General features: G+C 42.0%; 2 protein-coding genes across 2 annotated transcripts; one reads left to right on the plus strand and one right to left on the minus strand.

Annotated features, from left to right (window-relative positions):
* Positions 1 to 2,328: 2,328 nt before the first annotated feature.
* On the minus strand, positions 2,329 to 5,161 carry LOC132070690 (basic proline-rich protein-like). Its single transcript, XM_059467676.1, has 2 exons — positions 3,732 to 5,161; positions 2,329 to 2,422 (listed from the first exon to the last, which is right to left on the minus strand). Exons 1-2 carry the CDS (start codon positions 5,159 to 5,161, stop codon positions 2,329 to 2,331), a joined length of 1,524 nt encoding a protein of 507 aa, XP_059323659.1.
* Positions 4,756 to 24,114, plus strand: BEND3 (BEN domain containing 3). Its single transcript, XM_059468277.1, has 4 exons — positions 4,756 to 4,900; positions 13,648 to 13,692; positions 14,129 to 14,349; positions 19,265 to 24,114. The coding sequence occupies exons 2-4, from the start codon at positions 13,659 to 13,661 to the stop codon at positions 21,524 to 21,526; spliced, it is 2,517 nt and encodes an 838-aa protein (XP_059324260.1). The 5' UTR covers positions 4,756 to 4,900; positions 13,648 to 13,658; the 3' UTR covers positions 21,527 to 24,114.
* The last annotated feature ends 255 nt before the right edge of the window (positions 24,115 to 24,369 follow it).

Genomic DNA, 24,369 nt, shown 5'->3' on the forward strand with positions numbered 1-24,369 from the left:
AAAAAAAAAAAAGGCAGAAAAAAAAAGCAATTACATTAACTGGCACTCTAAACTAATGTTTCCCAACTAGTATAGTATTTTGCTGGCAGAACCCTCCAACACTGCTTGCAGCCACAGGAAGTTTAAAAATATAAATAAAGTTCAGATGTCTGCCACTGTTCATCTCTGCCTGGGTTACAGCAATATATGGGTATTGCCCGCAGCATGTTACTTGTTCAGTATTGTTGCCTGTGGCCAACAGAGGTTCCAAATATTCCTGTGCAATGTGTCCATACATGTCCTTTCAGTCAGACTTGCTGTGAAGAGCATGAAGGTATGCAAAGTTTGTAATCAAGTTGCTTTATTTGCCATTAAATATATAAGTTTTATACATTTTGAATTGCAGAACACATTTTACTGCAAATCAGATGAGTTAATTGGACCAATTTTTTAATGGTGCCTGTCAGACACTTTTAATTCAAGGCAGAAAATTTTGGAAGCTGCATTCTTTTTTTTTTTTTCCCTCCCCCTCCTCCAATATAGTCAGTCTCTTTGAAGTTTATTTATATCAAATACATGCCTAAATAATTTAAGGTGAATTCCAAGCTGCCTAATTTAAGTATCTGCCCGATTTGGGTGAGTCAGTGCCTGGCTCCTGACGCCGCTGGAGTTCGAGCCCGCTGGACACCCGCGTCCCCCGTGCCGTCCCTCTAGAGGGCAATCCTGCCCGTCCCATCCAGCCCAGCTGCGCCCGAGCCAGCCCGGAGGAACCCGCAGGAAACATGAGACTCCATCCATTTGGCTGTCCCCAGGGACAAGCACCCTTCCAGCAAAGGCTGGAACCACTTTCGGCTGAAGAAATTGCGCTGTGTTGCAGAGAACAGCCGCGTGGCTCTGGGCTGCTCCCCTGCCTGCTGCACACACGGTGTGGCCAGCAACAGGAACCGCTGAAAGCCAGCCCAAGAGCAGCAGGAAGGGCTCTGGCTACCCGTGTGGCCTTGTCTTTTTGCACAAGGGGCTTGTTTGCTGATTAGAGTCTTAACAGAAAGTGTATGTAAGTTTCAAGGAGCTAGCTCTACACCCCACTGTTTCTCATCTCCTTTCCTTCCGGGCTCCATAACTCTTGTGTCTGGCTGCACAGTGGCCTAGTTTCAAGATGTGGTGAAGTGATAGACGATGTACTAGTACCATAGCAATACTTTTTACAGAATGAAACTGCCAAAATTAGTTTCTGCTTGAAAGTGGTTTTGACATCTCATGCCACATCTCTGCCTAGTGAGTGCTGTAGGCTATTGCAAAGATTTACAAGAAGGAAGCCTTGCTGAAGGTTTCAAGTTGGATTCTTGCTTATCCCAAATGTTTGCAGCGCAGGAAGCAAAAAGGCTTCTAAATTTAGGTTCATTCTTCTGCTCCTTGTCGTCGTACCAAGCACCAGCACACTGAGCTGTTCCGAGTCCCAGCTCAGGGACAAGCAGTGCCAGCTCTGCCACCTCCCTGCCAGGCACCGTAGTTCCTCACCCCTGCCCAGGGGAATCTCTGGCCGACTGGATCCTTGGAACTCACTCAGAGAAGGCATTCTCCGGGGAGGGCCGGCACCTTAGAGTTTCTGCAAGTAAAGGTCTAGGGACCTGCCACAGCCCACCCTTAGAGAAGTCCATACAAGTGTAAACTGTGCTTTCAGCTTCCCTGGGGTTCTGAGCACATCGTGCTGGTGACTGAAATCTCCTGCAGTTTGCTCAAGCCAGTAATGGCTCAAGAGCAGTGGTGATTTTTTACTGAAGAGTTCTCTCGCTAGAGCACCACTACTCCCCTCCCTGGTGACCTGGAATTTTTCACAGATTGCCGCAGTGTCACAGAGTGGCTTTTGAGCCAAAGGCACAAAGTGGGGAAAAGATGAACATTTGAATAAATGACGTGTATAGCACAAGTTCAAATGGTGAAAATAAATGGGACTTGTCTGGCTGGGAAGCCAATCTAAGCTTGCTACCTGCATTGCCTGGAGACAACTTGGCTCGCTCCCTTTCCATTGAATACTGTTATTGCAACAATATGCTCGTGCTACTTTATGCTTAGCTGAGGCCCTTCAGGTCTCCTCCTGGGCTTGAGTCCCTAGTAGCTACAATGCCTCAGGCCAGCACTATAGAGCAGAAATGAGGTGAAGTTCAAACTGGCAAGGTATTTTCTCAAGGGCTCTGAAATTGAGTTTGGGATTCCACTGGCTTGCTCTTGCCTTATGGTTGCCTTTCCCTAGCCCCACTAAGTAAAGCATTCTAGTAAAATCCAACTGAGATCTAGCACTACTTAGCAGCTGGGCCGGCTGTTAAAACACGGCACCCTTTAAGAAAAGCCTCAATTATCCTTACGATAAAGGAGGGGGCAAATCACGCCGTGAACGTCGGTGTTCATAGCGCTAACAGGCTCAGAAAAGTTCGCGGGAAGTGCTCTTTATCTCCAAAGAGAGAATGATGCGCTAATTGCAGAACGCTTGTCTTGCTAATAAATGTATCCTTCGTTGGAGTGATTCATCGGAGGAGTTACAATGCTGGTGGTTCCCGCTTTTAAGGGCTCCTTTTAACAGCTGTCTATCAACAGCAATAATAAAAGGAGCAGTCAAAGTTAAAATCAACAAACTATTATCTGTTAGGATTATTCATGGATATGACACTGTAAACATACCAAAAGTCCCAAATGCTAAATTTAGAAGAGCGACATAAGTGGAAGAACAAAATTTTAGAGAACTGCATCTAAAGAAAGCGCCAAAAATCTGAAATGGTGAGGATTTTTTATTTTAAGAGGCACTCTTTGTATTGTTCATTTCAGAGGAAACAGCATGTGACTAGGAAAGTGCTGAGCTATTTGTGGGGCAGATTTATCTGAAATTTTTGTCCAGTTATTTCTCAGTTGACTTACATGTCTTTGTATTGCTTCTGAATTAAAAAAAAAAGTTTGAAAAATCAAACGAAATGTTTATCAGTTACATTCACAGCACTGCTCAGAGCTCACGAGTTCTACCTCCACATTTACTTGCCGCTTGGGCAGTGTGTATTTGCCTTGTAACTTCTATCAGATAAATCCTCCATGCTGCACAGAATCCATCATGCTTCATGGCAGCATCAGCCCTCACCTACTTATTTTATAATAAACACCTTTTATAAACATCTTTAGACTGAACTTCTTTTATTCTGGAGAAAAAAAAAAAAAAAAAGAAAACGTAAAGCAACTACAATATAATTAGAGCACTTGGCTGTGTACTTTTATTAACAGCAAAATTAATCTATTTATTAGGAACGGCAGCACTGGCTGAGTTCATTGTGTAAGCAAAACATTTCCCAAAAAAATGCCAAGTTCCAAAGGTGTGTTATATATAGCCAAAAAACATAACTGCTAGAACTGACCATAGGATACAAAACCAGACTTCGCTCTCCCACTTTTTTTTTTTTTTTAATTATTTTTTAATCTTTGGGAAACGGTTTGGTTTCCTACAAGCTGTTAGTCGAAAGGGCACGTATGATTTGGCAGACTAATGTAACGTCTTATGTGCTCCTGTCAATTTCAGGGAAGATAAAATCTACAAGGATACTTAATTAAAAAAGAATGCGATGTCTGTTTTATAAATCACTGCTGCCATCTGCCCCGCAAACGCGGAGCATGGAAGCGGTCTTGTGTTTAACCAGCGTGGGAAAAAGCCTGGATCTGAATTAAACCAACTTATTGAAATAACTTTTTTTTTAAAGTACAGGCTTAAGCCTAACGCGGCACCAAACACCGGCGTTTCCCACTTGGCGCTATGCACAGAAACCCGCGTTAAGGTCACATAAAGGCGGGCGGGCAGCGCTCCCACGGGCGCTGCCAGCTCGGGGCAGCGCCGGGGGCCGGAGCCTGCCGGGCCGGGCAGAGGCGGCGTGCGGGTGTCACAGCCCGTGTGTGCGAGGAGCTCTCGGCGCGTCCCCCAGCTCCGCCCGCAGAGCTGCCCCGGGCTGACCCGCGGGCACGCCGCCGTGGGGACGGATTTACGGGATCGGTGCGGCCGCGGCCGGGGTCTCGGGAGCAGCCGGGCGATCTCTCCGGCGGCGCGGCCGGAGCCCGGCTCTGCCTGGGGATGACCCGGATCCCCCCGGTTTTGTCGCAGCCTGGCGGTGGCGGCGGCGGGACGCGAGTGGCGGGTGGGTGTTGGGAAGGCGCGCGGGGGGATGCGGGACAGTGTGCCCGCGCGCGGCCACGTGCTCGCCGCCACCTGCCGTGGGCACGCGGCCCCCGCCGCCGCCTCCCCCGCGCGCGCACGTGCGCGGCCCGCCGCCTGACTCTCCACGCGAGACCGCGCGGAGCGGCCCGGCCGCGCAAAGGCCGGGGAGGGCGGCGGGGGGGAGCGCGTTTTCCGCGCGGCGGCGGCCGCCGGCAGCGAGCGCGCCCCGTCCCCGCCGGTCCCGGCCCCGTCACGCGGGGCCGTGTCCCCGAGCGGCGGCGGCCCCACGTGCGGGCGCGGGGTCCAGGGCAGGGCGTGTCGCGGGGCGGGCGCGTGGCACTCCCGGCGGCGGGGCCTCTGCCCGCGCGGCACCGAGTGGGCGGCGGGGCGGGCGCGGCGCGGGGTCTCCAGTGGGAACCGCGCGCGTTCCCAGTGGCAGTGCCGGGGAGGGCGGGGGGTGGGGAGCCAGGGGACGGGGGAGGAGCGGGCCGCTCTCCCCCCCCACCCCCGCTCCCTCCCTCCCCTGCCCCTGCCCCGGGGCGGCGGGTGGCGCTGGCCGCGGCGGGTCGGGGCTCGGTGTCCTTGTGCGGAAATGACACACGGTCCCGTCACGTCACGCGAGAGCGCAGCGCGCGGACCCTCGCACACAAAGAGCGGGGGGGAAGCGCGGGCTCCAGCGGCGGCCGCTCCAGCCGCCCCCGCCGCCCCGGGGCTCCCGTGGCCCCGCGCGGAGCAGAGGTAAGTCTCGCCACCGCCGCTGGTGGGGACGGGCGCCGTTCCACGCACCCCACGGCGAGCGGGGAGCGCCGCCCCGGCGGGTGGGGGAAGAACGGGGAGGGGGGGGGCCGAGCGGGGGAGGCGCGGGGCCGGCCCCTCCCCCGGCCGCCCGCGGGCCGGGGCCGCGCTGCCGGGGCCGCGCGGGCGGGGGTCTCTTTGTTCGCCGCTCCGAGCGGCGCTGCGGCGGCGCGGGTCGCGCGCGCCCGGCCCGGGTGCCTCCATCCGCGGGGCTGGGGGAGGGGGACAATGGGGAGCCGGTGGGGGGGGGGGGGGGGGCAACGGAACGGTCACGCCGCCGTCACCTCCAGCCTCACCTTAACCCCTTCCCCCTCCTCCCCCGCGCGCCGGCCACATAGATCCGCCCGGGCAGGGTTCGGACCGGAAGCACCAACCGCCGCCTCCGCCTCGGGCTCGTGGGTCTGACCGCGGAAGCGGCCGCGGCCGCGCCGCGTGCGGTGCGCGCGGGGCGTCCCCCACCGCAGCGCCCGCCCCCGGGCGGGGCCTCGCGCCGCCGCCGCCGCGCGCGCCGCTCCCACGTGGCGGCCGCTCCGCCGGCCCTCGGTAGGCGCGGGGGGAGCCCCGGCCGCGCCCGGCCCCGCCACGGGCCCGCCCGGGCACCGCCCCGGGGCTCCGCGGGGCCACGCGTGCCCCGGGAGCCAGCGCCGGGGTCAGGGTCCCGCCTGTCCTATCATACACGGCGGGAGGAGCGGCCGGCGGGTGGTTGCGCTGGAATTCGTGTCGGTCCTCGCTGGGTCGCGCTCTGAGGGGCCCGGTGAAGGGCACTGCGGGGGAACGGGCCGCCCCTGGCCCGACCGCCTCCCGCCAGGTCAGCCGCGGCTTCCCCTGCCCCGAACAGCCGCTGCCTCCGCCCGGACCACGCTCACCGCCCCTTCCCCGATCACCGCCCGCTTCCCCTGCACTGATCGCCCGCTGCCTCTACCCTACTTTTCCCTGCGGTGTGTCCACACAGCCCTTTGTAAATAGAAGGGAACAAACTCTGAACCAGCAGAATGCGAGCCGGCCGCGGGCCAGCAGCCATGTGACGGCTCCCACATAGCGTTGACGCAGTCCCAGAGTTTTTTTGGGTTGAAGTGTGAGTAGGGATTGCGCTGCCACCCATAAACACAGAGTATGCCTGACCCATGGGGCAGAGACATCTAGGCAGGGAAAGGGAAACCTTTTCCCTGTTTCCAACTTTAATGATTTACATCGCGTAAAACAAATAATTACCCATGGATGTTCATACATACTTCTTATCTCCTGCTAAATCAAACTCATTATTGGACCAACTGAGTTTTTATCTTTGCGCTAAGTATTTTCTTAGGTTAGGTAAGTTCAGTGGATAAAAATAAACGGAAGGTGAATGAAGTTTGGAGGAGAATTTAAACTGCACAGAGTTCAGATGGAACAGTATTTTAAAATAAAAGCAGACTGAGAGGGGAGAGAGGAAAACAAAATGTTTTAATAGACCAGTGGAAAACACGTGGTTGAAGAAAAGACAAATCCATGCATTACTGCTGGAAATAAACTAGGTTAGTGTTTTGCTGACCCCTGCAAGATTAAATTGCTGTTTGGTAGAAGTACAGAGGACAGATTGAGAAAACTTCAATTTTAGGCAAATTGTGAGAAAACTGAGCAGAGTGGTTTTGATTTGTTGGGTTGTTTTTTGGGTTTTTAAGGGGTTTTTGTTTGGTCGGTTTTTTAGGCATTTTTGTTTGTTTTTTATTTTTTAAATCTGCATATTTAACTTAATTAAAATGAAATATGAAAGACCCAAATTAAGTGCATGCCCTCTTAGTCCTACTGAAAAAGCACCCTTGTTGCAGGCTGGCTTCAGTGGAGATTTGAGGCTTCATGTCCTGCTCCACAGGACAGCAAAGGAGGTTTTGAAAGTATGAAAACATGAGGGTTTTTATTCTCCATAAGAGTAATGCTTCCAACGACATCTGCTGGTTCCTTAAAATCTTTGTAGTTTTAGAACTTACTATTCATGTAGTCAAAATGCTCGTCATGTTGGAATACTGTTTTCTACAGTACTTAGTTTTACAAGGGTCAGTACTGGATATTAAGAACAAATTTTATTGAGAAACAAGGCTGCAGCACCCTATTACCTCAAAACGAATAGAACAGAAAGCATTTGCTTTTAGTATTTCATATGCTGTCTACTTGCATTTTTCTCTTTGCTCAGTTAAATGAGGCAACATTCAGATCTTAGTTTCTTTAAGATGGGTGGTCAGTTTTGTTTGGTAGTGTTTTTTATTAAGGTGATTTCAGGTATTGGACTTCTTTGACCCTCTGCTTCTTCAAAATTTATAAGGCCTTGTCAAAATTATGTAAAATTTGTTGTCAAATCATAGACCCAAATCACTGGCCCATAGACCTGAACAAAAGGCAAGCATTGCCTTTAAGAAATACATTTTCCAGCTCTGTCTTGGAGTGGTATTTATGTCTAATTTAGTTGAATTGAATTTGAGTTGCATTGTCTTTTACAAATCAGAGGAATAAAATCTACCCTGAGGATAATTGCAATATTGAAATTATTGAACCCAGTGCTGCAGTTAGGAAATAAAAGATGCAGATTACTTGGCACCCAAAGCAGAGCGCAGAACTCGCAGTTCTCTAGGTTTGCTTCTCAGCCCAGCAGGAGAGCTTTCCAAGAGACAGCCTGGATGGAGAGCAGCATGCACCCCGAACAGGAGGCAGCTCCTGGGCAGCCTGAGCAAAGGGCACACGCCTCCAGTCCTTTTTGACTCTGGGACTGTAGGGCTGGGTTGAGAATTGTTATTTCCTCTCATTATTTCCAACTGTTCTATAGGAATCAGTCTTCTAAATCATCACGAGGGACAGAGTTCCACACCATTGCCAGGCACTTGGAGCAGCCCTCTGCTCACCTGCTGTGTGGAATGGCGCTGCTTCCACCTACTCCCACCAGCTTTCAAGGCTCTGGACTTCCCATGGGAGGCTTTGGTTACTTTCTGTGCTTCACCCAGTGCATGATAGGAAGTATAGGCAGAGAGTCTGAGACAGGGAGCAGGACAGACACTTGAGTGTTGGCCCAGATTAATTGATTAATCATTGTCAATTGCTGACAATGAATATATGTACAGTGCTTTTGATTGGCTCTGGGTAAATCATGCTCTAGTTATGTAGTGTAATACCATTGCAATTCAGTGATAAAGTCCTGTTACATGATGGTATGTGTAGGAGGAGGTGCTAATTTTGGCTGTTAAACAGCAGTTGAATGTACATGTCTTAGAAAATTTAGCTAGTGTCATCTCCTTAAAAGATCCGCTTTTTTTCTTTTTGTTCCTCATTTATTTAACTTTATTAGGATACATATGCTGTAAGAGGGATGTTGTATCTTTCACTGCATGCTGAAAGCTAAGGAAACAGAGCAGTTTATTCTGCATATGTTATCAAACATGTATTTAATGTTACTAACAAACATGTATGTCTTAACATTTGCCCAAAATGTAGAAGAACAGTTGACATTTTCAGAAGCAACGCTCAAGAACACTTTTCATTATGAGCTGAGTTTTATGTATGAAGCAATGTACCACCATGAGGCTTTAAAGGGAATAAACTTAAAACACAATGTCTCAATCCCTGTGTTTTTAATAACATTCTTGTAGCCAGTAATGAAGAATTAGGGACATTCCTGCCAACCTACATGAAGAAGCTAAAATACTTAGTGGGACGATGTGCATCCAAGAAGCAACTTCTACATTTTTACCATGCCTTAGTGAATTGAACAATACAATGTTCTGTAAGGAGTTAAATTCTAAGCAGCAAACTTCTATAAAACTGATAATCATCATTATTGTTATTATTTAGTAACTTGTTTAAGGTAGTGATTAATTTTCATTTATGATTAGCATTAACAAGTGTGATGAAATCCCAGTTGCTTTCCACAAGCAGCATGTGTACAGTTTTATAGTTTCCTGTGTGGTTTTTACACTATTTTTTTCATTTGTCAGAACTTAGCACATTAGATATGGGAGTTCAAAGAGTACAGAGTTACTTTAGTTACAAACAGCAGGACAGCAGTATTTTTTTCTGGTGGAATTTTTTCATTCAATTTTTAAATCAGGATGTGAAAATGATCAGTCAGGCTTTCTTTAAGAATGATTGCAAAGGCAGAGAACTACCTTCATCTTACATGATGAGCAGGATCTTTTCTCCCTGTATTGTGCTTTTGTAATGGTCAAAATCATAAGAGGGGTCGGGAAAGCATCCTTCAAGGCAAACACGTGAGTAATTGTTAGGTGGTAAACAGGAGGAGGAGAATGCACATTATGGGAAGATATAACTTAACAAACTAAACAAAACATTCAGTTTTGTTTTGTGTATCAATAACTAGATAAACCTTATGCTACTTTGAAGTAGCAATATGCATTATACTAGATGATATGAGAATGAAATACATTCTGAGTATGAGTTGCAATTTCTTTCCTTACTCATAAAATCTGTCGTACCCCAGTGCTTTAAATCTTTAAATCTTCAGTGCATATTTTGAGTAGGTGCATTTTTGGTAGGTGGTTCACATGTTCCGTTCTACATGCAAAGCAGCATCAGGGTGGTCGGTAACACTAAATGCACAGAGAAACATTCCAAAACATCTTTTTAAGGTGTTATTCCATGCTTTGGAACTCCCAGCACTGCCCTATTCTTTGAGCTTCTCTGTTGTCCATGGGTAATACCATTTCAATGTGGAATGTCATTACCAAAATGATACAATAGTGCAGTTAAGTGTCATGACCTGGTACATTTTTGGAATAGAGGCAGATGTCTAAGCAAGAGTAATTGAAGTAGGGAGTGTTAAGTCCCTTCATTGAACTGTCTTGTTCATTGCCTAGTCTGATGAGAAGGGAGAGCAGGATCTGTGGGAAGGGAATTTGTCCAGTAGTGACAGACAAGGTGTTCCAGGACTCCCCTTCGTTCCCTACTCCCTTGGATTTGGCTGTTGACATAGGTGTAAGTGTTTGGTTTGGAATCTTTCTTCCAGGGGGTTCACCAGAAAACAGGATGCAGTGCAGCATCTGTCTGTATCCCAGCGAGATAAAGCTGCCAAGGCTGGTTGCTCTGCCAGTCACAGTTGCAGGCGTGGGCTTCCAACTTCAGCACAGAGTGTTCACTCTTTCCTAGAACTTGCTAACAGCTGTCCTCTAGATAGCATTGAGCAATTATTAGGCTGAGGATGATAAGTATATTTATCTTCCGTTTTGAAAAAAATACATATAAGATTGAAATATGTTTTGTATACTCAACATGACAAGGAACAACTGTTGGATGTTTGCTTTACTGTATGTATTTCTCACTCAATTGCTTTTTGCAGTATTTTGCCCCAAGATCTTTTAGACTTTTTTTTTTCATTCCAGCTTTGCCTAATCTCACAGTCTGAGCTAGAATGCTACCTCGAAACAGACTTTGACAGTGTTACCTCTTTTAAAGAGGAAGTTATTATTAGTAAGAACTGATGCACAGCAAACAATATTTTAGCAAATATGAAATCTTTTATCTTTAGTGGACTTGAAACAATCAACAAAATTGTTGTTAATCTTACATATACAGGCATGCGTGCACAGGCACACTCAGAAACAGATACAGGCTTTCTACCTTTTCATAAATCCTAATTTCCTGTGGAAGCAATGATGCCATTGCTATGTTGGTGCCTCTTTGTTTGCTCACTAGTCACCCGTGGGTCCACTATGACCCAGATTTGAAGCAAGATGGTGGAATAAATAAGGTATCATTGAATAGTTGAACCAAGCCAGTGACTTGCTGGTATGAGGAGAGATTTTAATTCCTCCTTTCCAGCCCAAACCTTGTGCATATTCCTGAGCTGGGCCCTTTGCTTCTGTCTTACAAGGAAAGTGACCCAGGAAAAAAAGGAGTTGATTTCTGACAGTTTATCAAGATGGAAGGTTAAGGTGGGCACCCATGCTTGACCAAGGGAGCAGGTGGGGCTGCAAGACAGGAAATCAAAGGGACAATTGAATCCTGTCTCTTAACAGAAGCTGTTATATGTTTGATGTGCTTCATTTTCTCAATACCAGAGTTCTTACAAATCTCACAAAGAAGACAGGAAACTAGATAAGGAAAGAGATTATTACCAGGGCTCCCAAAAATGAAAAAAAAAAATTGGAGTTCATGCTTTTTTTTTGACACCTAAGATCTCAGGTATGGAACACAGTCTTCCTAGGCTTCATTGGTTCTGACACTGATCTTCACTATTCACTTTTAATTGTATTCTGGCAGTCTTCGGATTAAAAAACCTTAAAAGGTTTAAACCTGTATTTAAAATTTGTGAAGCAATGTTTTAACTCAGTGTTATTTGACCTGAATTCAGGGTAGCTTTGGCCTTCCTAATGTTGTTTCCTTCAGAAAGTTAACTGTTGCTTTGCTTTAATTTTCACTTCTTTCCAGTGTTAAAGAGTGGTTTTTCAGGTAGTCATTTATCTTCTCCTTTTAGTTTGATTTTTCCTCTGATAGGAATTCTTCTAAAGCATTCTTCCCATTTTAACAATAGTAATAGCAGGAATTAGAAAGAAAATAAAATTCCTAAATATTCCTTCCTAAATATTTGTTTCATCCACTGCCACCTTTTAATCTTCTCTTCTGCCTTTCTGGTTAACATTTTTCACTGTTTTGCTCCAACGAAGCAGTCTAGGATTATATGAAAAATCATTTTGATCTCCATTTTAGAATGTTCTGTAGTGGTATTGATAGATTTGCTTACTGTCACCTCAGGCTCTCACAAAAAGATTGTATGTCACACTCCCTGAGCACTGACATCTGTTGGTCTTGTACCACAGCCCTCAGAGCCATACCTAGTGCAGCATGGAAAAGTGCAAGGAAGATGCAGGCAGTAACTATCAATGTATGTGGGATATCAGGGCAAAATATGAACTGTTAGTACAATGGGATTTTCTTAAGGTCCAGGAGGGCTTTTTGATGGTGCTGTGAGAAGTAGACTGCTCTAGGATTTTTCATGAGGAGCTGTAGTGGCTTTGTCTAAATCTCTAAATACTGTTGAGTTAATAAGACCGGGTATTAACCCATGTCAGGGCTTATCAGGTAGTTTAAAAGTTGGTGCAGGCCACTTAGCTTCACGCTGTTATGTTTAGAGAATTTGCAGGAGTTTAAGTGACATGATTATGGTACTGTTAGGCTTGCATAATTGATATATGGATCAATTCATAAATCAATACAAGTCCTGAAATAGGGAATTATGGTGGGTAAAAGGATAAGGTATCTGAGGGGTTTGTAGTAGCTCTACATCCAACTGAGAGAGGCTTATTTTTATACGTGATGATGAAGACAATCTCATTTTATCCCCTTGAGGATGCCCTTTACAAGGCTGTATATAGGGGCCATATGGAAGATCAGCACATCAAAGAGTATCTTGGCTTCAAGGGTGGCCCAGTATAAGCTGATTTTATAAATCTGTGCATCTTTTATTTGGGTGCCACCTATTGTAAATTGTACAAGATCTAATCCAGAATGGAACCTCATAGTTACCATTACAGCCATCAATGACCTACAAATTGAAATTCATATCTACACAGCATTCACGTGTTTACAGAGTTTTTAAAAAGTGTTTTGAGATGTAAAAAAAATAAAAATTGATTCAGCATTATTCAGGAGAGAGTTACAGACTATTTTTCCTTCCACAATGGATTCTCTGTCTTTCTTTCCCCATCTTTCTTATCAATTTCATTATAATTCCCACTCCTGGGCTATGTGTACACTTTTGATTGACTGGTTTTATTGACTTTCACTTGTAAAGCAATAATATTCTGGGCCAGATAAGCGTAATGCTGCGTGTAGAGGAGCATGAGCAGAGCGTGACCGTTTGCCAGTCACCCGCTCTCCAGTGGAGAGTGTCAATTTGCAGCTGCGTGCCCTGGAAGGGTCAGTGATATCTGACCAAGTTGTTTGCTTTGTAGATCTCCAAAGATTTAGAATATCTTTTACGAACACGTACAGAGATTGATGTTTGGCCCCAAGTAACTTGCAAAATTAGTTTTCAAGTAAACAGAAATGCAGGTGAGTTTTTCACGTGAGAAGTAACACTAAAATCATGCTAGCATAATATATATATTTGCTTTTCCCTACAAAACCCACATTATTTAGAGGCTGACAGAGAAAAAGGACTTAGTGTAGATCTATGTGCAATGTTCTGCTGGAATTGATGCAATTTATACCAAAAGATGAAAGATTTTTAAATAAAAACATACTCCAGGATGTATGTTACTATTAATGATGAGTTTTCTTTCTGTGATGACTTTGTGTCAACCACAAGGACAATATGAACACATTTGACTGTAATAATAGCGATTTTGTACAGGGGGAAGACTTAATACAATTAACTTCCATTTATATACTGCCAAGACACTACAGAGAAGGTTTGAATGACTTTTACGTTTGTCTGTACCAGAAAAAGACATAGAGTTTAAAATAGTTCCCTACCTGCTGTGCGTTATTAACAATATAGTTTGCCTGTTGACGGGTCCGTAGATGGCCATGAAGGTTATTGAAAATAACTATTGAAAATAACAAACATACAGACTGGAAAGACTGGGAGTCATTTGTGGGCTGTTAACTCAATACTTCTAGATTAAGAGTAATTACAAGAGGAGATGTAGATATTCCCTGATTCTAGAAGATGCTGATATTTATTTTTGTGGTTTTGTTTTGTTCTTTAGAGAGATAGAAGATGAATTCAGCTGAAATCACTGATGATGATGAAGGTAAAATATGATACTTCGTATAATTTTTGATCAGGCAGAAATATTTGTTGATTTAAAGTATTTGCCACCTAATAGAGAATGCAGTTGGATCAAGACAAATTACACTAATGTTTTTTTTAAAGTTATCTAAAATAGGGCATTATCTTTGTTAGTCATTATTATTTCTGCTCTACATCCTTCCTCCCCTCCAAAAAATCTTCCTCCTGTAATATTATTTGTTTATACTTTAGATTCTTCTTTGGACAAGAAGATGTCATTTATTGGAAAATGGAATGATTTGATTTTGTGGTGGCCCCAATATACACTTACCATAGAAGTAATAAATATAATGAAGTTCTTCAAAACACATTTTCGTATAAAGAGACAAATCACAGAACATTATACTAAGGATGTCATGGTTTTCTGGAGAGGGTCCTTTATCTTTCTCTTTTTTCAGTAAAAATTCCTAAGAAAAATGTGAAAGTGGAAACAGAAAATAAAGATGAAGCTCTGGACTGCTCAGTAACTTCCAGATCAGCTGAGAAACACTCACTGGATGGTGCGGTGACTTGCCTACAGGATTCCAGCAAACGGAAACAGAGCTCCCTTGGCTGTGATGGGTCAGGAGGCCAGCAGGATGCCTTACCCAGCGTGAAGAAGAGACGCTTTACACAAGAGGTGACTGCTCTACACATGACTGTGATTTTTTGGTTCATATTTTCTAGGCTAAATTCTCTGCTGCTTTAAGTAGAATGCAAGTCTTTTAACTAAATTTGCATCAGTAATGAGTTTGTTGCAAATGTGGCTAATCTTAAGCCAGTTTGCACACGGCTGGGTGTTCTCTAAATAACATGAAAGTGGTCATATTTATGAAATATAGTTCACAGTTATAGATTAATTCATTTATGTGAATTATATTTTTGTTGTTCAGCAGATAACATAGGAAGGGGCAGTGACTTGGAGTAACTGGGCATGACTGATTACAATCCCTCTCCTGTCACACAGTCCCTCAGCTTGATCCCGAGTGGCAGAATCAGGGCTGTGATTCTTTCTTCAGTGACAAAGATTTAATGTCAGTAAGACATTAAATAAAATGTATAAAATAATACAGTATAAATTACTGTATTATTTGAAGGATAAAAATGCAGGGATGCAGAATATTTCAGTTATATCAAGAGTGGAATGTATTACAGCATCTGATGTGGCATCCCAGCTTGGGACAATCCAGATGTTTCTCTAGCCAGTGAAGGAGATGCCCAGTCTTTTCCATTATCCTGATCTTGTGTTTCACCTCTCTAGTAATGGTGGATTTTAACTAATCTCTGCTGAAATTGAGCTAGCTTCTTTTTGTCCTTGTTCTTTTCAGTAGGGAGAGCAATGATCATCTGTTCCTAGAAAAGTCTTCTGCTTGTGGGAAAATTCATGTGATGTTGTCCACTCTCAGTCCTTCCTTTCCAAGATTAAAATTCTCTTTTTTCAGCTCTTCTTCAGGAGTCACGTTATATTTTTGTTGTTCCATTTGAGAGTCCAGACAGACTAGTGTCCAGTGTTGGGTAGTAACATCTCTCCTGCCACCCTCTAGAGCAGTATAATGACCTCCTGTTTTTCACACTCAGCACTTTATTAAAATAACCTAGATTCAAATTCATCCTCTTTTGAATAACTTCAGGCCCTGGGTTATATTTAGTTTGTGACCTATCCTAATGCACGTATCCTTTTCTGCTCTTCTACTACCTAGCCAGTTATTCCATGTTGTATTTGCACATTTCATGTCTTCTTTATAGCTGTAGTTCTCTGTGATTCTTTTTCTTGACTATCATCTCTCTGACTTCTTACGGCTGTTTTTTCCCCCTGAATGCCTGTGGTAGGTAGGTTTTAATCTTATTACACGGTTTCTTTCTTTTCCTTTCTCTTTTTCTTTTTACAATTGTTTTCCTTACATTCAGATTCTTAAAAGAGCTTTATAATGTGAACTGTGCTTGCTTTGCATTTTCCTGTTTGCCATTAATAAATTTTAAAGTTTTATTTGAAATTAATTTTAACTTTGGATTTATAATATCAGAAGTTGACCCAGGAATAACAATGAAAATTCATTCTTGGCTGACCCCAATGAATCAGCATGTTTAGTTAAATAACCAACCAGAAATAGTCTTCAATCTTAACAGGATTTTTAAAGTTAATTACTTCTCTAGTACCAATATTTTGTTTTAATTGATGACTTTATTAACTATTTCTATTTAAACAGTGGAAAAATCTTAATTATTCTGAAGAATGTTGTGCTTATATATTTTTACTGCACATCATATAGGCATCTATCTATGATATAAACAGAGCTGTACTTTTGGGCTGGTAATTATATTATTAAATTACTTTTTATCTGAAGACTTCACTCTTTTTTTAAAATTTTGAGTGCCACTTCATAATCATGAATTAATTTTTCCTGATTTTCTTTTTAAAAAACAATATGTAGAAGATTGTAGATTTTAAAAAGTTATGTGCAGGACTTTCCATATTTTTATGTGCCTGAAAGTATATGTTTCTTGCTTAGGTATTTATTTATTCTTTACTTCTGTGCTTGAATATTATGCACTGTATTCTTAGAGATATTTAGACTTTGTTTATTAAGCATAACAAAGGTCATAAATGGACTTGAGGATTAAGCAGCACAATAACTAAGCAACTTTTAAAACTTGGCTTAGGATTCCCAGGGAGTATGTGAGAGACTATTTCACAATTTCTTGTATTGGTCGATGTTTTGCAAAATACTGTACTTTGCAAATGTTCATAAAATGTCTAGAACATAAAAACTTGCTATGCAACTGTAGTATGAAAAGCAGCAGTGTCTTACATGCATTGAGTCTCATAGAACAATATCTTTGCTTCTTTTTTGATAGTACTTTAGAACTGATAATCTTAAATGGGTGCAAGTATTATTTGCAATTCATGGATGTTTAAAGATCAGTGTTACAGAAAACTGATTAGTTAAATTGTACATTTTGCAAAAGCCATGTATTTATGGTGTTGATAGTGCTGTTCCCAGATGGAAATCATAGACAGGATAATTAAAAGCAAAAGAAAAGAAAATGAGAATGCATCTGAACTAAAATATCCTTAAATATTTTTAAGGCCCAAATGTTTTGTCATCTGCTGGGAGAACACTGGCTATATGTTTCTGAAATGCAAATATTCTGAAATGCAAATCCATCCCGCAGCCAGATCCAGACACTGGGAGCTGCATTAGTGAAGGAAGAAGTTCAGCTGCTATTGTAGTGTAGTTCTTAGCATGAGCTCCAGAGCACCATGTCCAAAACTGAGACTGCAAACTTTAATGATCTTACTGTCAAAGTAATGAATTAATGTTCTTTAATACACATTCTAATATTGATTTGGCCTGACTGTGTGTGAGGGGCACATCAATAGAAGTTACCCTTATATTGCCAAGTTTTATTATTAATTAATTAGGGAAAATAAACAGCAGGAGGTCAAATGAGAACTGACAGATACCTGGTGGCCCATGGCAAGCTATTTAGCAGCAAGGTATTTTCGTAGTAGAAGAGGAATTGAAAGAGGCATATGCTGTTTCTGAAGGCATATTTGGTATATTCTCAGTTAACAGGAGTGTTAATGAAAGAGCAGCTTAGGTGGTAGGTCTCACTGGTTGTGTAAGAAAAGTTTGGTTTTGTTCTTTAGATGTAGAATAATAAAAAGCTTTGTAATTCAGTTTGTGTGCCTGACTGGGGAGCAGTATTGTGCACACTGTCAGTGAGATTTTCATGGCCTGCTTTTAGGTGATGTCTATGCAGGGCTCTGTTACCACCTGGAGCTTCCTCTGTTTCTTCACTGAGAAGTACAGGTGGGCTATGACATCTTCAGTCCCAGCCTAGGAGCCTGCAGTTTGGTGGGGGCAGCGTGGCTTTCAGTTTGCTCACAGTTCGGTCGCTGTTCTGGCTTTGTTATGAGTGGGACTGGAGTGGGACAGTCTTCTAACTGGGACCTGGAAACCAGGTGTCCTAGGCACCATGACAGCCAGGGATTCTGCACACTGAAATGCATCTCCTTGGCATTACATTTTCATTTGATCGTCTCTTCACACAGCTTTGGATGTGCAAACACAAGGTTTTGTATGTAGGGTAATGTGATGTGAGTGAGAGCAGTACTTGGAAACAGCTTCAGTTTAATTGAATGCTGGTTTCTAAACTTGGAGTGGAAACCAGCTTGTTCTTTCTGAGTCTCCTTTGAGTATACATTGCATTAGAAATTAAAAAATAATTAGATTCAATTTGTCACTGCAGTAAGCAGATGCCAAGTATGAGTACACATAGGGACCACATTGATTTCATGACTCACAGTTCTGTTTCTTAAGAAAGAAACCTTAATTCAAGTTCCTCATTGTAGGACATAATGGGGCCTTCACTAGAATTTCAAATTTCTTGTGGCTCTCAGCTCAGACCTGAAGTCTGTGTTTCATTTGTTTTAATACTTGAATGCAAATTCTGTAGTGTTCTATCTAATTCATGTTCTATAGAACAAGCCAAGAAAATTGTTTCAGTATAGAAACATCTACAAATCTCGGAGTGTTTTCTCATGTTTGAATTCTTTATGTTGGATTTTGATTCTGTTGTATCTGCTTAACTTTTAAGAATTATTTGCAATATCCATGTGTTTGTGAAAAAAACCCCAAATCAAGCCCTGCATATCTACTGTGTGATGATGAAAATGCTTGGTTCCAATTTCAAGCAATGAGGAATAAGTACAAATAATTGGAACATTAAGTCCTCAAGAATTCATTACTAGTTTTATATAATTTATAAATTATATAAATTTCTATAGTTTAAATAATTTAGAAAGTTAGAAATCCATGAGTCTAAACTTCCTTGTCTTTCAGAAATAAAGAAATCTTCTGTTAGGCTTCCTTAAAAAAAATATATTGTACCAAGGTACTTTCCACTTTTTTATTATTTAAATAGAATACCTTTTAAAAATTAATAAATTTCTAGGACTTGTTTAGTACTTCTGCACCATTATAAAGATTTTTTTTAAAACATATATAAACCTTTCACATCAGAAAAAAGGGAATAAGCATATTTTTTGTGGTTTATAGCCTTTGTGACATTTTCAAAAGCTAACCTAAAGAGAGTGCTGGAATGTTAAATGCAGTCGTTGGAGGCAATGGCAAGGTCACAGGACTAGGAGTCAGAAAATCTAGATGCTATTCTTGGCTCTGTTGCTGACTTGTTGCCACCCAAATTCTTGACAGCCCAAGATCCTCATATCCAAGGTGAAGCCTAATGATACTTAATTTGGGGGAGTAATTAGAGCTCTGTGGGTAGAGAGTACTAAGAATTATTATTGCATTTCTGTTCCATGGGGAAAGCTATAAGCCAAAAAAAGGAAAACAAAAAGGAAACCTAAATATTTCTTTACTGTATTTTTATTTTTTCCAGTGAAATTATTAATTTTCATTGTTTAACACAAGTCCCCTGGAGAAAATTTGACTTTGCATATTTATGTAACAATGCCTGCTTAAGGAGCAAATATTTATAGCTAATATTTTAAAGGGAGTGTTACTAATACAATATTTGTTCATTTGAAGGGCTCCCTTTCAAACATGAGGAACAGAGATGCTGGCTCACCCACGAATGCAGAACAGCCAAGCAAGAACAAGAATTCTAATGTAGCATGGCTCTGTGAAGAAGAATCTTTCAGTGACATAATCACTCCATCTTATAAGAAACCTCTCTATGGCATCTCACACAAAATCACAGAGAAGAAGAACCCACCAGGAGCAGAGCAGTTTGCTTCTTATGAGTTGTTTGAAAAAATCAACCCCAGCAGTCCCTCACAAATTCGGACTTTGAACGATCAACGCAAAAGAGACTCAGGCATTGCACTAGCGGCAGCATCAGCAGATTCAGAATCAAATATATATTCTTTGATACAGAAAATGTTTTACACACTGAACACCCTCAACACCAATATGACTCAGCTTCACAGTAAAGTTGACCTGTTGTCTCTGGAGGTTAGCAGAATTAAAAAGCAAGTCAGCCCAGCAGAGTCTGTTGCTGACTTCAAGCCTCCCCCGGAGTACCAGTTGACTTCTACGGAACTCAAACAAATCATGGATCAAAGCACATCGGGTGGAGACCTGGCTTGCCGGTTGCTGGTGCAGCTCTTCCCAGAGCTCTTCAGTGATGATGAGTTTGGCAGGAGCTGTAGTGCATGTGGCTTTCTCAACAAAAGGAAACTTGAATCTCTTCATCTGCAGCTTATTCGTAACTATGTGGAAGTTTGTTATCCTTCTGTGAAGAATACAGCTGTGTGGCAGTTGGAGTGTTTGCCTCAAGTCAATGATTTTTTCAATAGATTTTGGGCTCAAAGGGAAATGGAAAACAGTCAGCAGAATGTGCAATCATCCAGTTTTTATGAGACTGAACAGGTCGAATCCTCTCATTTTATGGAGGATAAAGAGCAAGAAGAAGCTTTGTCGTTGGACAGGAGTAATGTCATTGCCTCAGATTACATGCTGGATGCTCAGGATCTCAATGAATTTTTAGATGAAGCTTCTTCACCAGGAGAGTTTTCTGTTTTTTTGTTACACAGACTGTTTCCAGAGCTCTTTGACCACAGAAAATTAGCTGAAAGGTACAGCTGCTTTGGAGACTCTGGAAAACAACTGCTGGATCCTCATCGGCTTCAAATAATCCGTAGGTACACTGAAATTTACTTTCCAGACGTGCAAGAAGAGGAAGCCTGGTTGCAGCAGTGTGTTCAGCGAATAAATGATGAGCTTGAAAGTACGTATATGGATGGAAGTGAATGTGACCAGATGAGAGATGACTGTTACGATTCTTCTAGTTTACCAGATGATGTATCAATCATAAAAGTGGAAGACAGTTTTGAATATGAAAAGCCTGGCAGACGGTCCAAAAAAATTTGGCTTGTACCCATAGATTTTGACAAACTTGACTTTCCCCCTCCTGATTTTGATGTCCCTGTCCCAGATTACCTGTTGAACAAGGAACAGATTAAAAGCATATATGAAAGCAGTCTTTCCATAGGCAACTTTGCTTCCCGATTGCTTGTTCTCTTATTTCCTGAACTATTTACTCATGAAAACTTACGGAAGCAATACAACTGTAGCGGATCTTTAGGCAAGAAACAGCTTGACCCCACTAGAATTAAATTAATTCGACATTATGTGCAGATACTGTACCCCAGAGCGAAGAATGACAGAGTGTGGACATTAGAGTTTGTTGGGAAGCTTGACGAGAGGTGTCGACGAAGAGACACGGAGCAAAGGCGCTCGTACCAACAGCAACGGAAAATCCATGTGCCAGGGCCCGACAGGAGGGAATTTCTCACCTATGCAATAAACCCTGAGAGATTTCGGGAAGAATTTGAAGGGCCGCCACTGCCACCAGAAAGAAGCAGCAAGGATTTTTGCAAAATACCACTTGATGAACTTGTTGTTCCTAATCCAGACTTCCCCGTGCCTTCTCTGTATTTGCTGTCTGACAAGGAGATAAGAGAGATAGTGCAGCAGAGCCTGTCGGTCGGCAACTTTGCTGCCAGGCTTCTTGTAAGACTCTTCCCTGAACTCTTTACTCCGGAGAATCTGAGACTGCAGTACAACCATTCAGGTGCTTGTAATAAAAAACAGCTTGATCCCATCAGACTGAGACTGATCCGTCATTATGTGGAGGCAGTTTATCCTGTGGAGAAAATGGAAGAGGTGTGGCATTATGAATGTATACCGAGCATCGATGAAAGGTGCCGGCGTCCTAACAGAAAAAAGTGTGATATACTGAAAAAAGCTAAGAAAGCAAAAAAAGTGACAGGCTCTTTAAACTGCTAAGACTTTGACCACTAAATTATTGTCAAGAGTATGCTTTGGTTTAGACTGAAGGGCCTGTTGGTAGCTGAGGGTTCTCAGCACCTGGGACAGTCAGGCACTAAATTTGTTGCGTTTCAGTGTGTGTGTTGCATTTCTGTTGGCACCGCAGCAGTGGGAAGTGGCTGACTACATTTGTACATGGGTAAAGACCATCAGTGACAGCTATCAATGACTCGCTAAGAGCGTGATATTCACTGGTGCAAATACATGTATTGAAACTATTGCTCCACTCCCCATTTCTGCATCTTCCTTTTCTATCACTTTCTGATAATAAAGAATTTTTTTTATGGTTGTGCTCTTCAAGAGCAGTTTTACATTTTACCATTAGAAACAGTATTTTTAATTAATTCAGATTTTCAAATGTGTAGACTAACTTAAATTTGAATGTGCCATTTTCATTGGAAATCATTGGAATATTAGACTTTGCTTTTACAGTAACTTCAGCTTCACACTTGTTTTGTTCTTCATGATATTGAGGTACTGGAAGTTATAATACTGTGTCAAAGAGTGGGTCAGAATGGTGTCATTTGCATTTTTGACTGTTACATTGGTTTTATTTCTAAAATCAAGAATTTCTGTTGAAGAATTGAGACAAGAGCATAGACACCGTGGGAATGGGTTTTTTTTTTTTGCACTGACACCACAATGTGTGTGATGTCAATGCAAAAAATAATAACTCACTCACCCCCGTGAGTTATTGTTTTGTCCAGTGTAACTGCTGGAGTGTCTGAGGATTGCTTGTCTTGGGTAAAGCCACCAAAACAGATCCAAGCCTATACCCATGGAATATCTTCCCATCATCTGCTTGCCACCCTGTTTGTAAAATAGCAGAAGCAACAGCAACATCAAAAAGACCTGAAACAATGACTTAAAAAATTTTAGACCTTACTTTCTATCAAAATCATGATTCCAAAGGTTTCTAGTGTTGATATTGAATTGCATATATAAAAAGTATGTGCAAAGATTGGTTTTGTGGTGAAATCCAGTGTTTCAGGATCCCAGCATATGAGCTGTGGCAATGTAACTTACTCTTTCCATGAGTGCAACAGCATCTGAATATTTGGGTGTAGGGATACGGAACTCCCTCACTTTGCCAAATTGTTTTAGTGTAATTAGTAGCTATTTGGAGACATAACTGTGTATGTATAACTTAGGTTCATATGGTCAAGTTTGCATCATTAATATCCTCAAATGTAGCAAAGATCATCCAGAACCCAACATGAATTTGCTGTATGACTTGTCACTGGAGAGTGCTGCTTTAAAACTAGTTTTCTCTTTAAAAAAAAACAAACAACTGATAGAAATGGTGAGAGAGAGTCAGTAAAGACAGTGTTGCCTACAGAGCATCACTGGAACACCTTGGAGCAATTGTTGATGTTCTCTGTGGTCCTTTTCTGTTGTTTACTTAGATGGGTCATAGCAAAATTTAAGTCAGTTCCAATGTAATTTTCTATTTTAGCATTTTTAAGGAAGTACAAAATATTTGATATTTTTACTTCAGATTTTAGAATATATTGTTCGTAGACTCATATCGATCCCTTTGAAAGGAAAACAAAATGGTTTTTCCTGATGGCAAGAACTAGTAAACGTATTGTGTTAAACTGGGAGTAAATCATAGTTAGTAGCATTTGCTCATTTTGCCCATATGCTAGAAACATTCTCAGAGAATGTATGAAAAAAAGTCATGAATGTACTTAACAACACATTGATACTGTTTATATCCATTTAAATGTTTCCTGTTGGTTTAATTAATAGCAGACCATACTCAAAATGGATATCAGAGCAAATACGGCTATAATAAATTGAAATCATTTTACCAAAGATAAAGAACTGATACCACAATGTCTGCATGTGTTCATTTTAGTGCATAAATTTGTCAAATTGAATGTATCAGAAACCAAGATTCTCTTGTCATTGTATGCTACCTAGAAACTCTGTGAATTGTTTTTACATGCACTTTTATAGGGTGATATATAAAATAACAGAAGATCTTAACAGCTGCTTAATTTGTAGTTGCAAATGGCTGGCCAAAAGGTAAGAAATACAATTTTATTTTCTTATCCTAATGTTACATGTTTCACCACTTAGTGATGTCAAAGCTCCCAGAAGAATTCAATATATATTGAACTTTTTTACAAGGGATATATGTTACTAGCTAGCATGCAAGTTTGAGACATACTGGCTTTTACTGTAGTCGTTAATATTAAGTCATAAAATCAGTCAATTGATCTTATCTAAAAAGTAGTGAAAGAAAGAATTTGACAACTTTGATCATAAAAATGATAATTTTTGAAACTGGGTGTAAAAATACTTTTGTTGTGGTTTTTTTTCCTCTTTTTATTGCTGTGTACATTCCTTTTGTCCAGCTCTTCACAACCCTTTCATGATTCGCTTGATTGTATGATTTATAACTGATGTCAAGAAAATACAGACATATAAATAGTGGCATAGTTCACTAACACAAGCTCTTGCAGTGCGTCTGAAGTACAGCCACTTCATCCAGTTGGTCAGTCTTGTAAATATATTAAAGGTATATTATTTTCATACAAGAGGAATGTTGTCTGGTGATTGTTCAGGTACAAGCAGGATTATTTTCCTATAAAGTCTCTTACTAAGGTCTGAGATAACCTTAGGTAGTTGGACAAATACATAAAGGAAAACACCCCAGTTTGCTGCAGCCATTTAAAAAGATTTTTCTGTCTTTCAGACTTCTTCTGTTTAAAAGAATAAACTTAAAAATTTGGGAGTGAAGCTGGGATAGGAGAGTTGCTAGATATTGAAGTGTTGGGTGCATAAATAGCCAT

This window comes from Ammospiza nelsoni, chromosome 3 (assembly GCF_027579445.1).
Source record: "Ammospiza nelsoni isolate bAmmNel1 chromosome 3, bAmmNel1.pri, whole genome shotgun sequence".
In the NCBI taxonomy this organism is placed as follows: domain Eukaryota; kingdom Metazoa; phylum Chordata; class Aves; order Passeriformes; family Passerellidae; genus Ammospiza; species Ammospiza nelsoni.